Raw genomic sequence first — 15295 nt, 5'->3', positions numbered from 1 at the left:
TGCCAGAGACATCCTCCCCTGGCTCTCCCCAAATAAGGTGGGAAGGGATGGGATGGGAAGAGTGTGGGGGTCCTGGGCTAGAGGTGAGGTCATGTGGGGTGTGGTCAGAGGGGTTACTCCTCTGACCTCCAGCTTCTCCCGCCAAAATTTTTTCCCACCAGTTGCTGTTCCGCTGGGACACTGTTTACTTAGGTTTACCTCCGTGCCTGGTAAACAACAATCTCGGACCACCAGCTGCTTATTCTAATGGCCTGGGAGCCAAAGTTTGCTGATCCCTGAATTATAGTTTCAGCTTATGAACGGGTCAGAAAAATTTTCCATTTTTACTTATCCATTTGGGGGGATCGGCTTATAAATGAACCGGCTTATGATAGAGTATATATGGTAAATTCTTCTAGATTGTAGGGACATATATCTGAAGCATTTTTAATTCAAATATGGGTGGAAAAACATTATTTTAAAACAATCAAAATGAAATGTAATTTTATCAGTAGCTATGGTAATAGCTTGCATCTCTTCAAAAAAGTAATCATGTTTGCTGATATGCAGAAACTGTAACATTTACCAAAATCCAAAACTATAGGAAACTTTATACAGATACGGTAGTGCAAGCTTCTCTCCAATGACATTCAGCCAAGACTTGGAAGGATTGTTTTTATGGATGATAAGGTAGTTCAGTCGGAGAATTCTTATTCATCTTTGGCTTCTCTGCTGAAACTGGCAGGGAGAGAGCAGTTATGCACATATTGCCTCACTACTAAATATTACCAGATCTTTTTGTGTGCCACCTGACAATTACCAGAGGGCCAGAACTTTTGGTCTCAGATGATCTAGGCTGGTTTAGAACTACTGATCTAGAGCCAAGATGAACTACACCTTATTAGAAATCTCCTGGGCTATTTAGGCTCCTAGTATAATCCGTGATCTCCTCTTTTGCTGTTTAGATGCTGCCCATGTAATGTGGTTTGAGAAACTTCATGTATGGCTCCTCTTTGTGGAGAAGAACGTTATCTATCCATTAATAGTCCTCAATGAGCTCAGCAGCAGTGCCAAGAACATTGCTAGTCCAAAGAAACTGGACACAGAGTAAGTAGAAAAGATTGTCAATAACTTGAGTATACCCGGTGTGGTGGAACAAAATGGCAAAGGGCGTCATAACTGACAGCCACAGTGGAAGTATAGTTAATACGAGTTGCAATTAAAGCAAAGTAGTAACAACTAGTTTCTAATGTCAGTACCTGGCAAACCTCTTATGTCTGGATCACCGTATGGCTTATACTGAATGAAATATGTGAACTTTTTAAATGCAGAAATCATAAAATTGAGTCTTCAGGTTTGTTAAGAACCCTTCAGATCATATCAAATACTATGCAGATGTCAAGCCACAGAGTTTTCTAGTAATGTATCAAATTGCAGACATCAGAGATAGAATAGTTCTATTACCATCCAGCCTATCCATGCCAGTGCAGGACTATTCCCTACAATACTCTCTCTGGTATTTTGTCCATTTAAATCTTAAAAAATCCCAAGCCATGATGTGTCAGTTACTGGGCTAAATGTACCTTTTAGTCCTCCTTTAGCTGTCATGTGATGCCATTTGGAACCATACAATTCTTCTGCTGTCAGACTGGGCCTTGACTGTACTCCCTTGGCATTGTGGTTATTCCAGCAGATGTGACTATGGCTCTGGTCCCTCAGAGAAGAATATCAAAGGTTAATACAGTGACCGAATGGCCTCCTTAAAGCAAGATGATATTTATTTAGAACAGCATTTTAGAGAAAACAGATCTTAAAACAAAAAAACTGATCGTGTGCATATCTAGTCTTTCCATAAGGCTTTAGCATTCTGTGGATCTAGGAAGACTTGACTTCTTTAAATTCCCTCTGCAGAATCTCTCCATGTCAGCCAGTTGCCTCCTTAGTTTTGTAGTAATCAAATAACACTTGAAATGTTTGTAGCTCTTTCATCTAGTAACTCCCAGTTCTCGCAGATAATGGTTTGCAACTCACTGGAGACTGGATCCCTGAAGCTAACAGCTTTTCTCATTGTCTTTCAAGTGTTTTCTGGGGAGCTCTTGTCTGGGAAGCCATTGTGTAATCTTCATACACAAACCTCATTGATTTTGAGCATTATATGTGTGTAATATTCCACCACCCCTAATATAGGTTAGTCCAATATCCTCATACAGCAAATTCTAATAACCAATGCACAATAAAGTCCCTTCCTTGACCCTGTCACAGTATTAATAAAATTATTGCCTCTCAGTATTCATGACATTATTATATATCAGCTCCACATTTGTCACACATGGGTTTTTTGCTATATCTCTTAGTAAGACTATCCCACAGATTGTGCTAATATTGTTTTTGTAGAATGTTGTTTGAATTGGGAATAATGAAGGAAAGACTGTAGTCGTAACCTAAAAAAACCTTAACATGTCTATTAAGCATTGAATGTGAAGAAATTGGAATTGCTTAACAGCAGGTAAGCAGTAAACTGCAGATGAGTAACTTTTCTTTCTGCACTCCTTTTGTAGGATTGGCGCTTTGATGATCACCATCGCTGGTTTGAAGTTGTTGCGTTCCTCTTTCAGCAACCCAACTTGCCAGTATGTCACTGTTATTTTCACAGTGCTCTTCTTTACATTTGACTACAAAAGTTTTTCTGAGACCATGCTGCTAGACCTCTTCTTCATGTCCATACTCTTCAGCAAGGTAACTTTACACAAAATAACACACTCCTGAAACTGAGTATTTCAGATGTCCATGTTTGAGAATCCAAGGAATGAAAATCCTACTGGTGTTATGTAATCTCCCAGGTCATCTGTGCTATGAATAAATTATCATATACTACTGGATAGATGGGAATCTCTGGTTCCCAGGATCAATTTTTTGGCCTTGGCATGTGTTAAGATATCTGTTCTTTTAAGTCCCAGCACTTCCTTGGAGCAGAGAAGATGTGAATTATGTGATTTAGTTTTCAGTTTCCTGACACAAAGTATGGCTAGAAGCACTTTGGAAGACCAGTTCAAGTGCTTACAAGACCAGTAGTTTTCCAAACCACCGATAGTGAACCAATGAGACTGAAGGGGGAAACTCTGTTTTAGCCCAATATTTGGTTCTCTTTTTATGACTAAAACTTTATTTTTCCCCCAAACTTATGTTCTACTGTATTTTAAGACTCATTTAATGTTTATCTGTTTTACTGTTGTGATTGTTCAATATCTATATAAAGGGGTGTTTTTAACAAATCATACAAAATTATAATGGTAAGTGTATATCTTATTGCAACTCAAAATTATATGTATTTTCCGTTGAGAAGTTCATATGTAAAACACACTGGTTTTAGTTAAGTCACAAAATGATTTATATATTTTATCTTCTCCCCTTTTCTCTCTAGCTTTGGGAACTCTTTTATAAATTGAGATTTGTGTATACTTACATTGCTCCTTGGCAGATCACGTGGGGCTCTGCTTTCCATGCTTTTGCCCAGCCCTTTGCTGTGCCACGTATCCTTTGAAGATTCCAACTTGTTAATTGCATGTATTTATAATTTGACTCATACTGTAGTATAATTAATTAATTAATTACATCTAGAGAATACCTTATCCTGCCTAATCAATGTGAATGACAACTATATGCACTTGCTGTCTGGATATACTAGTAAAACTAGAACAGTTCCATCATAAAAAAGACCTAGACCAGGTTATTCCATTTGAAAAATTGTAGGGCTGACCAAGATTTCCCATTTTTCAACAATTATTTCCAGTCTTTAATTCATGGTTTGAAGCTTCTTATCCACAAATAGAGACTTGCACTTTGTTTACTGTCCTGGGTCAGGTGTTGATTCTCATTTAATACAGAAGTTCGCAGTTCTAGTCTTGTTTTTCCTGTTTGCCCCCCAAAAAATGTGGTGCCTGGTACTACTGAATAATTTTTTCCTTTATATAATACATGAGGGATGTGGGAGATCTTGCTTTGTTCTTACTTGGTGACATCAGTGCCTCACTTTCCCCATCTCTAAAAATGAGGATAATGATACTTACCTTCCTTTTTGTAAAGATCTGATGTTTTGAGATCTGATGATTAAAAGTGCTGTAAAAGAGCTTGGTGATATTGCAAAAGAACCACGCGGTAGTCTTGGCTTCCTTAACCCTGTTACCCCACAGATTCTGCAATGTTGTTTGTCCAAGCGGCTGTGTCAGCCTTGTTCTCCACCCCACTGAACCCCTTCCTGGGAAGTGCAATATTCATCACTTCATATGTCAGACCTGTCAAATTCTGGGAAAGAGACTACAAGTGGGTGAAGTTAAGCCATTAAGAAGCCTTGTCAGCTGTGTTTAGTAGAGAAGGCTGTGACTGAATGTAGTCTTTTTGTTTTGTTTTGTTTCTAGATGCTATGATTTTTTTTTAGAGAGAACTTGTTCATGGCTTTTAATACTTTCATACAAGTATGTTATTTTTCTGAAACATCATAGCAGCTGTTTCTACAGTGACAGTGCTTACATTTCATTCCTGATGTAGCTTTTATTTACACTAGCATATAAACTGGATAATTTAAACTCCAAAATGACAGAAATTTTAAGGGAAAATTGAGTCTGAAAAGTGACTGTATACAAAGGGCATTTGCGGGTTCCTTATTTGTACAGGTAACTCCATTTCACATTTGCTCATTTTAAAGTAAAACATTTTTTTCCTAACTTCCAGAACCAAAAACTCACCCCAATATCTTAGTCAATATCAGTTCTTGGCTTATGCACCACCACCAATAAAAGATTCTTCAGGTCAGATGGTACCTTCAGTTAAACCTTCCCTTAGACTGAAACAGTGGGGTTATGCAGGTATTATTGTTATAAGATGTGGCCTGCAGAATCTTTTACTGTTGATGCCTGAACCAGGAAAAAACCCAGCTTGACATTCAGATGGCAGGATGAGCTTGTGGTACTAGCATTTAAGCGGAAAATCATTTCACATGTAGAATGAGCATGTGTCATGTTGAGTCACGGGCAATAAATGTGACTGAAACCTAGGTGTCATTTATAGTCACTTGTCAGAGTAGAATTATTTAAAGACCTTGCTTTTAAAACCTGGTGTACAAATTTGGGTTTCTCCTTCAGCAAACATAATGGCAGTTTTTGGGGTGAGGAGAACTAAAATGGAGCAGCACTTATGCTTAACTACTAGTGCCACACTGAAAAGTGAACTTTGAGCACAGCTGAGTGTTAGCTTTGCTACTTCTATTGACTTCAATGCAAGTAACATAGCTAAAACTTCGTGCAGAAATTAGAAACCATCTACCTTAACTGGCTTTTTGTGGGCAAAGGAGAGGGCTTTGGTGTATTTAGATTTTAACACTAATACAGCTAAAAGGCATTGTTATGTACGGGCAGGATTCTAAGTTGAATGTGAAGAAGAATTGCAGGGAAAGCTTTCAAAGCTATCATAAAAAAAAATCTTTTCTTTGGTACAGCATCATTTACAACTCCTTTCCCTATATTCTCCTATAGTACGAAAAACTCTTAAATATGTTTTGTTTTTATTTTGTTGTCTTCAGCACAAAGCGTGTGGACCATTCAAACACAAGACTCGCTTCCCAGCTTGATAGAAATCCAGGTAATATTCCTACTTTTTGGTTGAAATGGTACAGAGTGGAGATGTGAGTCTGTCATGTACAGATATTAATAACATGAAAGGGACACACATCAACTTCCATTTGTGTCTGGGAACTCCTTATGACAGAATTAAAAATTGTGTTTGCATATCAAGTTGAGGTTCACCTCCTACACTGAATGTTATATGACTGCGGTACACATAGCCCAGCTTATAATTGGGTTTCTTTTAAAGTGTTTGACTTGTGTATATTTATATACATAGCACCCTCTGTAATCTAATTTATGTGAGGGGAAATACCTACCTCTTTTTTATAAATGTAGTTTATCTTCAGGGAGTTTTGCTTTAGCTGGAGAAGGGAATTATTACAGAAGTAAACTCAATGTACTTTGACACTAAAGTTCCTACTAGCTTAACTGTGAATAGCTTTAACTACGGACAATATCTGTACCCTAACCATTAGGGGGTTTTTTAATTGCTATGTCTGAACCAATTAGGGAATAGTTTCAGTCACCTAGGAAGAGGCATAACGTTTGCATTTTATTGTGTGCATGAAACAAACCGATTGATCCAATGATGGAATGAGGACCTCTTTCTGTTTGAAATAAACTGATCAAGCTCCACCATTACCCTTCTTGCTAACCCCCACAACTACAAAGGTGGAAGCAATTTTTTAGATCAGTGGTTAACTCTTCCTTACTCGTCACAGCTGTATTTTCTGATACCTTTTCTTCCTCCTCTTTTTTTTCCTTTCTGCCATTCCATTGTCTGCCCTCACATCCCCTTTTCTCCAACTCTTCCCCAAACTACCATATAGACCTCTACCCCGATATAATGCGGTCCTCGGGAGCCAAAAAATCTCATTGCCTTATAGGTGAGACCGCGTTATATCTGGTTTGGTCTGGTACAGTGCCGGTACACCGTGCCGGACTGTACTGGCTTCCCCAGCAGTGATTTAAATGGCCTGGTGCTCCAGCCACTGTGGGGAGCCCTAGGCCCTTTAAATCACCGCAGGAGCTCTGGCAGCGGGGCTCAGGCGGTGATTTAAAGGGCCTGGGGCTCCCCACTGCTTTACTACGTTATAGCTGAATTTGTGTTACATCAGGTCGCATTCTATCGGGGTAGAGGTCTACTCTACCTTGTTTTTCTTCTTTCAATGCTTACCTACTTCTTCCCTTCCTGTTGCAGTATCGACACAGCTTTTTTGTTTTCTGTAGGGTTTGAGTGCTATGAACAAGGGCAATTTGGGAACTGAGCACTGCTTAAAGGGTATCTAGGTGCCAGGGCGATGGGATCCTAAAGGAGTACTGCTGATTGTTGCTTGATTCCTTTGGGCCTATGTCCTTAAGCATAGCAGTGCATGGAGTTAGGTACATGGGCGTAGTATGAGTGAAACTGAAGGAGTGGCTTGGAGATCACAGAAATTAATGGTTAGGTTTAAACAAACAAAAGTAATTAACCTGTCAGTGCGTTCAGAATAAATTCCAGTTAGTTTGAATAGTTGCTCTATAAAAAGTGATTGAGATCTTTGAAATAACATTACATTCACTGCTACATTTTCTTGATGGCAAAGTACAAGTTTTAATTGATAGAAGCTTGGGTTTTTCCTGCAGGTTCAGATGATAACAACCTGAATTCAATTTTCTATGAGCATTTAACCCGTTCCCTTCAGCACAGCCTGTGTGGAGACCTGTTGCTGGGGCGGTGGGGGAACTACAGTACTGGGGACTGCTTCATCCTAGCTTCTGACTACCTCAATGCACTAGTACACCTTATAGAGATAGGAAATGGTCTGGTCACCTTCCAGCTGAGGGGGCTTGAATTCAGAGGTAAGAGTTCTATGCTTTGATTACTCATTTGGTTGACTTACAAAGTTGACTCTCTTTTGAGAAGTTTAACTTATTTACAGTTTGGTTCTCTAAACCATTGGCTTTGTACTTGGGCTTCAGGGTCTCTGTGTCCACTGTTATGTAAGTGAGAGAAAACCAGAGCTCTCTAACAGAGCTAATATAGGTTTCTCATTACATTTTAATGTGTTACACATACAGTGATGGACAACTATACCTGAGTTGCATGTTTGAATATAGAGTGGTAAATTAAAACTAAGCAATTGTAATTTTTTTCATTAAATAGTTAAGCTAGAGACAGTAGTTTAATTTACCTGCTGTTCACAGAAACATAATTTATGATGTATTCTGCTGTCTCAAACTTTTTAAAATATCAATTATCTTCAAATTAGTCATCTAAATTCTTACTTTCCTTAACATCCCCTAAGGCACTTATTGTCAGCAACGAGAAGTAGAGGCCATCACCGAGGGGGTAGAGGAAGATGAAGGGTTTTGTTGCTGTGAACCTGGCCACATCCCACATATGCTTTCATTTAATGCTACCTTTGGCCAACGCTGGCTGGCATGGGAAGTGCTTGTGACAAAGTATGTTCTGGAAGGCTACAGCATCACAGACAACAGTGCCGCTTCCATGCTTCAAGTCTTCGATCTTCGGAAAATTCTCACCACTTATTATGTCAAGGTATGGCTCCGCGCCTAGCAAATGCGGCTGTGGGGGAATTCAGCTGTCCTTCAACATAATGTTATTTTGGGCAATTGGAAGCATGAGTACTTTGTGTGTGTATGGTGGTCTTTCATCAGGAGGATTACGCAATGCGATACGAGTTATGAATACATGAATCTCTCATTCACCATAGGAGAATAGCTTATTTGAGGGTATGTCTACACATTGAGCTGGAGGTGTGATTTATAGCTAGGGCCCTACCAAATTCACGGCCATGAAAAATGTGTCATGGACCATGAAATCCAGTCTTCCCTGTGAAATCTGGTCTTGTGTGCTTTTACCCTATACTATACAGATTTCACAGGGAAGACGAGCTTTTCTCAAACTGAGGGTCCCAACCCAAAAGGTCATCTCTGGGGGTTACAGGGTTATTTCAGGGGGGTCCTGGTATTACCACCCTTACTTCTGCACTGCCTTCAGAGCTGGGCAGCTGGAGAGTGGCAGCTGTTGGCGGGGCACCCAGCTCTGAAGGCAGCGCCCCGCCAGCAGCAGTGCAGAAGTACGGGTAGCAATACCATACTATGCCACCCTTACGTCTGTGCTGCTGCCTTCAGAGCTGGGCAGCCAGAGAGTGGAAGCTGATAACTGAGGGCCCAGCTCTGCAGACAGCCGCACAGAAGTAAGGGTGGCAATACCATACCATACCATGCCATCCTTACTTCTGTGCTGCTGCTGGCGACGGCTCTGCCTTCAGAGCTGGGCTCCTGGCCAGCAGCCACCATTCTCCAGCTGCCCAGCTCTAAAGGCAGCGCTGCCGCCAGCAGCAGCACAGAAATAAGGGTAGCAGTACTACAAGCCCCCTACAATCATAGAATCATGGAAGATTAGGGTTGGAAGAGACCTCAGGAGGTCATCTACTCCAACCCCCTGCTCAAAGCAGGACCAACATCAACTAAACTTTCACAATAACTTTGTGAAAAACCCTTCTCTTCCCCCCCCCCCTTTTTGGGTCAGGACGCCTACAGTTGACAACACTGTAACATTTTAGATAAATATTACGATTTCAGTTATTTATGATTTTTAAAATCCTATGGCCATGAAATTGACCAAAATGGACTGTGAATTTGGTAGGGCCCTATTTATAGTGCAAGGAGCTAATGTGAGTATGTCTCCTGGAGCTGAGAATCAAGTGTAGACGTGCCCTGTTGTGAAGTGTAACAGCTACTTTCACATTTGGACAGCCATGTAACACAATCTAGGACAGAGAGTGACTACTGTATCCAACTGAAACATCAGTGGAAGCTTAGGGGACAGAAGGTAATTACCCAAATATGAACCTGGCCAGGACAGAGCTGAAGAAGGAAAAATCCATCCCCTCCCCCACCACTACTACAAAATATCCAAATCCCAAAACTCCTCCTTGCTGTTCGATTGATACCTTTGAACAATCATTGTCTTTGTTTTAGATTTGGGTAAGTGCACCTTTAAGGTTATTTACAAAAATATTTTTAACAAAGTTTTCCTGCAATTAATTAATTATTGCAAATCCAAAACTAAGATAGGCCTTGTTGAACCTGGGGGAATGTAGGGAGCCTGCCATACTCTCATTGCTTGCAGAGGTTGCACATAAATACTATTTTGTGTTAATGTTAGGAAATTATACTTGTGATCTCTTCATTCCCAAGAATCCCAAAACTCTCTTACGTATGTACAGGCACCATCTCTGAAATGCAGCCACCTCTGGGATGGGGGAGTAGGGGCAGAAGGCCACTGTCATGCACATCACTGCATAACAGTGTTAGAGGGAAAATATTGGCCAAAGACTCTCTGGAAAATGACCACTTCTGCAAAAAGATGCCAGTTGCCAGATCTTCAATGGTCACCCTGAGCCAACAGGCCTTGATCTCTTCAAAAGATAGATGTCTCAAATATGATCATAACCTTTCACACTTCTGAGGGGTAAATAAATCTGGCCTTGAAATACTTGTCAGACTTATGGTTCACATTTAGAAGACTCTTTTTGCAGCCACAAGGGCTTGAAGTTTGTTTTTTCTTAACTAAAAACATTAAATTCAGTCCTCTTTTAAAAACATACCGAACAAACAAGCCTGTCACAAATCCCCCACTAATCAAACCTGGTGCACTTTCAAACAGTGCGGTGTGCTATTTTCATCCTCGTGTGTTAACAGAGAAATACACAATTTAATGCAACAAATTAGATTTAAACTATTTCCTTAATATGTGGTATAGGTTGTAATATTTTCAACTTGTACCATTTCAGGGCATTATCTATTATGTCACAACCTCCCCCAAGCTGGAGGAATGGTTAGCTAATGAGACAATGCAGGAAGGATTACAGCCATGTGCAGACTGCAACTATGTTGATGTGGACCCTACATTTAATCCAAATATTGATGAGGATTATGACCATCATCTAGCAGGGGTCTCCAGAGAAAGTTTCTGTGCAACTTACCTCAACTGGATAGAGTACTGCTGCTCCCGAAGAGAAAAGGTAGGTGTGACCAGAACTGTTAAACTTGTCTAGGAAAGTCTCTTAAATATGTTTTCTTTGGTAGGGTTGGATTTAACTGTCTATTGAAATTTAGATTTCAAATTGATTTGTAGGAAAGTGTTACACTGGGTTTGGGTTGATGAGTTAATGCTTTGACCTTGATGTCTTGAGACCAAAATTCAAATTAATCTTAAATTGCAAATAGTGTATTATGTAGTTGGAAGTGCACTAGGGAAAGGAGGAGGTGATCAAATCACACAACATAATTTGGCTTGATTGGGCCTCTGCTTAGGCAGAGAAGAGTGGTCTTAGAATAGCTGTGGTGTCACTCATGTTCATCAAAACAACCCTAACTTCAAAATAATTTCTCTATAGTATCTAAAATCAACTGCCAAAAGCATTGGTAGGTACCTCATGGTCAAATTTGAAGTTCTTCTCTGGACCACTTCATCTGGATGAGCACTTCATCTCCTAGCCTCTTTGTCCTCTCTCCAAACCTCCTGCACCCTTTTAAGGAAGTTTGTACAAAAGTGTGTCTAGAGAATTATACTGGCATCTGTCTGCTTATTTAAATTCTCAAATGTGTGGTTTGACCATGAATAGACGTGGTCTTCAGGGAATGGGTAAAAGGATCTCCTGATCCTTTAGATTTATTGAAGTACCTAGGTCTTTAGAGTGGGGAACTCATTGGAAGTAAGTGACTAAAAGGAGGCCCCTTCTAGAAAGTATAATATTTAAAACCTTTTTTTAGACGTGGAGAATGGCAATCAAAGAAAACTGGCTGCCTCTATTACATGACCATCACTTGGCAATTATTTTGTGGGGGTGGCAGAAAGCAGGTTCAATAACTTGGATACATAACATTTTACTGCCTAGAGAATTATCTTTATAATGAAGTGTTACATCAGTAGTGCTGCTTTACAAAGCACCACACAAATGGCTTTTTGCTCTGGATATTTTGATGAGTGGAAGCAGTCTATATACTTCTGAAGTAAACTCACAAATATATATTGTTTATAACTTTCAAGTGAGAGGTGTATGTCTGGTCCATTAAAATGCCTGTTACATCTCTATTAATCAAGACTAGTCTTTTTATTAATCAAACCTAGAATTCAAGAACAGCGTATGCATGCAGGATAGTATGTACTATATTCAGCTTGCAATCAATTCAAATGGCAAATTTAGTGCTTTTTTGTACAAATCTCATTAGTAAGGCAGCGTTTACAAAGCACTGTTTGAAAAGAACCCCCTAATTTGAATTCGGGTGCTTCTGAGTGCCAACCCATTTTTATTTAGCATAAGTGCCATTTGAAGTTGATTTCTGGTAGCTTTCTGTATTTGCCTTTTTGTCACTCCTCCTATCAGAATACATTTTGCTATAGTATGAATCTCTCCCTACCTTTTCCACATGACTCTTTATTTTTTAATGTATTTATTACTACCAGCCGCTGGATGCAGATAAAGACTCCTCCTTGGTGACTCTTTGTTATGGACTCTGTGTTCTGGGGCGGAGAGCTTTGGGGACTGCTTCCCATCATATGTCTAGGTAATACTATGCTCTTGTTCTTAGGGATTTTGGAGGAGGGGAGCCTGCGAGCATCTAGGTTTGGGGTAATGGCTAACTCTTTATACAAAAACAATGTTCTTCTTGGACCCCCCCCCAAAGGAACGGATACTCTAAGCCACCCTCCTTCATAAATATTGTGGATGATCCAGTGAAGATATGTCAAGGTTCAGCAAATGAAGGATGTAGAAGCTGACTAACTGAAGTTGAGAGTGGTGGAGTGGAGGGCTTTCACACCTTCCTTGTCCATGATACCTGCTGAAAAATGAGCAGGATTAATCAAGTTTTGAAATTGAACTTCATTCCTTGCTCCAAGTATGAGGCCTATATATAAAAAGGGACTCAGGGAGAAGTGTTGTAAGACATGACACAGAATAATCTTCATTGAGATGCAGGTTAGACCAGTGTTACAGGTTCTTTGGCCTGCCCAGTTCATATCACCTGTGGTTGGTAGATGTTGTATTACAGATTAGTGTCAAATTTAGTTGTGTGTTGGCAAGCCGGAAATTGGTGACTCAAAAACACATACTAAAACGTTGTCCTCCTCCTGGACACCAAGCACAGCACACTTACTCTTTATCATATGTGAAAGGACAACTGTTGACTAACTCCTCCTCTGAGTTCACCATATTACAGTGAAATTGCCTAGTTGGCCTTCTGAAGGATTGTCACTGTATATGATCTTCCTGAAATACAGTAACTTCATTGGGGCAGATCACAAGGTCCATAACTTTCACTATTGCCCTCTTCCCCCACAGACTGATATGATATATTAGAAATTTAAAAAGTGCAGTGAAGGGTATAAGAAGTGATATGGGGTATGGAACAGCTTCCTTATCAAAAGAGATTAATAAGACTGGCACTATTCAGCTTGGAAAAGAGATGACTAATGGGAGATGTGATCGAGGTCTATAAAATTATGAATGGAGTGGAGAAGTGAATAAGGAAGTGTTGTTTAACCCTTCACATAATACAAGAACCAGGGGTTGTCCAATGAAATTAATAGGCAGCAGGTTTAACACATAAGGAAGTTACTTCACGCAGTGCACAGTCAACCTATGGAACTCATTGCTGGGAATACTGTGAAGGCCAAAACTATAACTGGGTTCAAAAAATAACTAGATAAGTTCATGGAGGATAGGTCCATCAATGACTATTAGCCAAGATGATCAAGGATGCAACCCCGTGCTCTGGGTGTCCCTAAGCCTTTGACTGCCAGATGCTGAGACTGGATAACAGAGGATGGCTCACTCAAGAATTGCCCTGTTCCGTTCATTCCCTCTGAAGCATCTGGCATTGGCCACTGTCGGAAGACCACATGCTGGACCTGATGGACCATTGGTCTGATCCATTGTGTCCATTCTTATGTTCATATGTGTACAGAGGAATATGACAACCGTACCTGTCTCTACAGTTCAGTGTTACATTGTGTAAATCAGTATTTCTACTGATGTAATGAAGGGATGCTGCATATGGAGGTTTTTAAATGTGTTAATTTTTTGGGTTACTTTCCATCCCAAACAGTAATTTGGAATCTTTCCTGTATGGGCTGCATGCCCTGTTTAAGGGCGACTTCCGTATCTCTTCAGTCCGAGATGAATGGATCTTTGCTGACATGGAATTGCTGAGGAAAGTGGTGGTTCCTGGAATACGCATGTCACTCAAACTACATCAGGTAATGAGGTTAACGGGGAAGGGTGTATGGTTGTTTGGCTCTGTCCATGCTAATTGATTAAATTTTGATATATGGAGCAGTTTTCCACACAGCTTGCCTGGCCAGCATAGCAAGCTTTAAATCTTGTTTAAGGTAACAGTGTGTTGACTCGAGCTAGCTAAGTCTATAATATGTCTTTGAAGACAGTGTTTTAAATGTTTATAGGGCCTCTTTCATTCTGGCGAATCAAACTGAGGTGAAACCATGTTCAGTTAATACAGTATAATCTCTGCCTGGTCAAACTCATTGGCTTGCCTGACTGGTCCTGTTCCCTTTTTGGGAATTCATTCAATCATTCTTCCTTCCCCTCTCTGTATTTTGAGTAGCTCTAAGGACATGAAATCCTCACTGTTAAGTGCCTCACGTCAGGTATTTCTTGAGTTGGGACGTTACACTGGGACATCTAATTTAGCCAGTTTGGTGAAGAAGCAGAAAGTAAGGAGAGGGAAAAAAGAGATAAGGGACTCAAAGGAGGGAAAGAAGGGCTTGTAGTGGGGGTGGATAACTCATACATAGGGAACTAAGCATAGACTCTGGGGTCACATCACCTCCATATGCTGTACTCTCTGCAGCTCATCTCTCTTAAAGATCAGCCTTCTAAGAGAAGCAAGGGGGGCAAAAAAAACCCAACTGAATTCAAGACTGAGCTTCATAAGTAAATGGAGGAGATGGTATGATGAGATTGACTGCAATGGCATATGGCCCATCTGCAACTGCTAGTAGCAAAAATCCCAAGGGGCCAGAAATGGGACATTAGATTGAGAGGGTTCTGAGTTACTACAGAGAATTCTTTCCCAGGTGTCTTGTCAATATGCTCAGGATTCAACTGATGTCCATATTTGGGGTTGAGAAGGAATTTCCCCCTGGGTCAGATTGGGAGAGACCTTGGGTTTTTTTTGTCTTCCTCTGCAGCATGGGGTGCTGGTCTAAACTAAACTACAAAGTGGATTCTCTGTAACTTGAAGTCTTTAAATCATGATGTGAGGACTCCACTAACTCAGCCAGAGGTTCTGGGTCTATGGATGGGTGAGGTTCTGTGGCCTGTGGTGTACAGGAGGTCAGATTACATGATCACAATGATCTCTTCTGCCTTAAAATCTATGAGCCTGATACAAGGCTTGAAAAATTCACCAGACACTGACTAGTCGGGGGCCAGTATGAAACAAAAAGGGCAACCTAGCAAGATCCATGCATAACTCCCCAGTGAGAAGTCTACCCGCTCCTCCATACACACTTGGTTGAATGGGGAGGGTCCTGTTGGTCCTTGCAGAGTGCAATTCCTGGGCCTGCCTTTCTTTTTTGACTGAGCCTCTGGCTAAAAAATAGTCTCCTATATTGAAAGCTGCAGAAGTGTGAAAACAACCACCAACATCTAATGTTACTC

General features: G+C 40.4%; 1 protein-coding gene across 4 annotated transcripts in view; it reads left to right on the top strand.

Moving 5' to 3' along the window:
* The window catches only part of PCNX1 (pecanex 1), a 133393-nt gene that overhangs the window by 94708 nt on the left and 23390 nt on the right, over positions 1 to 15295 (top strand). For all 4 annotated transcript variants that reach the window (XM_030559669.1, XM_030559668.1, XM_030559667.1 and 1 more), the window contains 10 exons: positions 945 to 1086; positions 2538 to 2715; positions 3401 to 3509; positions 4170 to 4299; positions 5555 to 5613; positions 7224 to 7439; positions 7886 to 8139; positions 10403 to 10633; positions 12079 to 12179; positions 13722 to 13872. In XM_030559669.1, the coding sequence (XP_030415529.1) occupies positions 945 to 1086; positions 2538 to 2715; positions 3401 to 3509; positions 4170 to 4299; positions 5555 to 5613; positions 7224 to 7439; positions 7886 to 8139; positions 10403 to 10633; positions 12079 to 12179; positions 13722 to 13872 (1571 nt within the window). The remainder of the gene's footprint in view (positions 1 to 944; positions 1087 to 2537; positions 2716 to 3400; positions 3510 to 4169; positions 4300 to 5554; positions 5614 to 7223; positions 7440 to 7885; positions 8140 to 10402; positions 10634 to 12078; positions 12180 to 13721; positions 13873 to 15295) is intronic.

The sequence above is a fragment of the Gopherus evgoodei genome, chromosome 4 (assembly GCF_007399415.2).
Source record: "Gopherus evgoodei ecotype Sinaloan lineage chromosome 4, rGopEvg1_v1.p, whole genome shotgun sequence".
Lineage (NCBI taxonomy): Eukaryota > Metazoa > Chordata > Testudines > Testudinidae > Gopherus > Gopherus evgoodei.
Note: the sequence above shows the minus strand (reverse complement) of the source record. Positions and strands in the feature narration are given on the sequence as shown.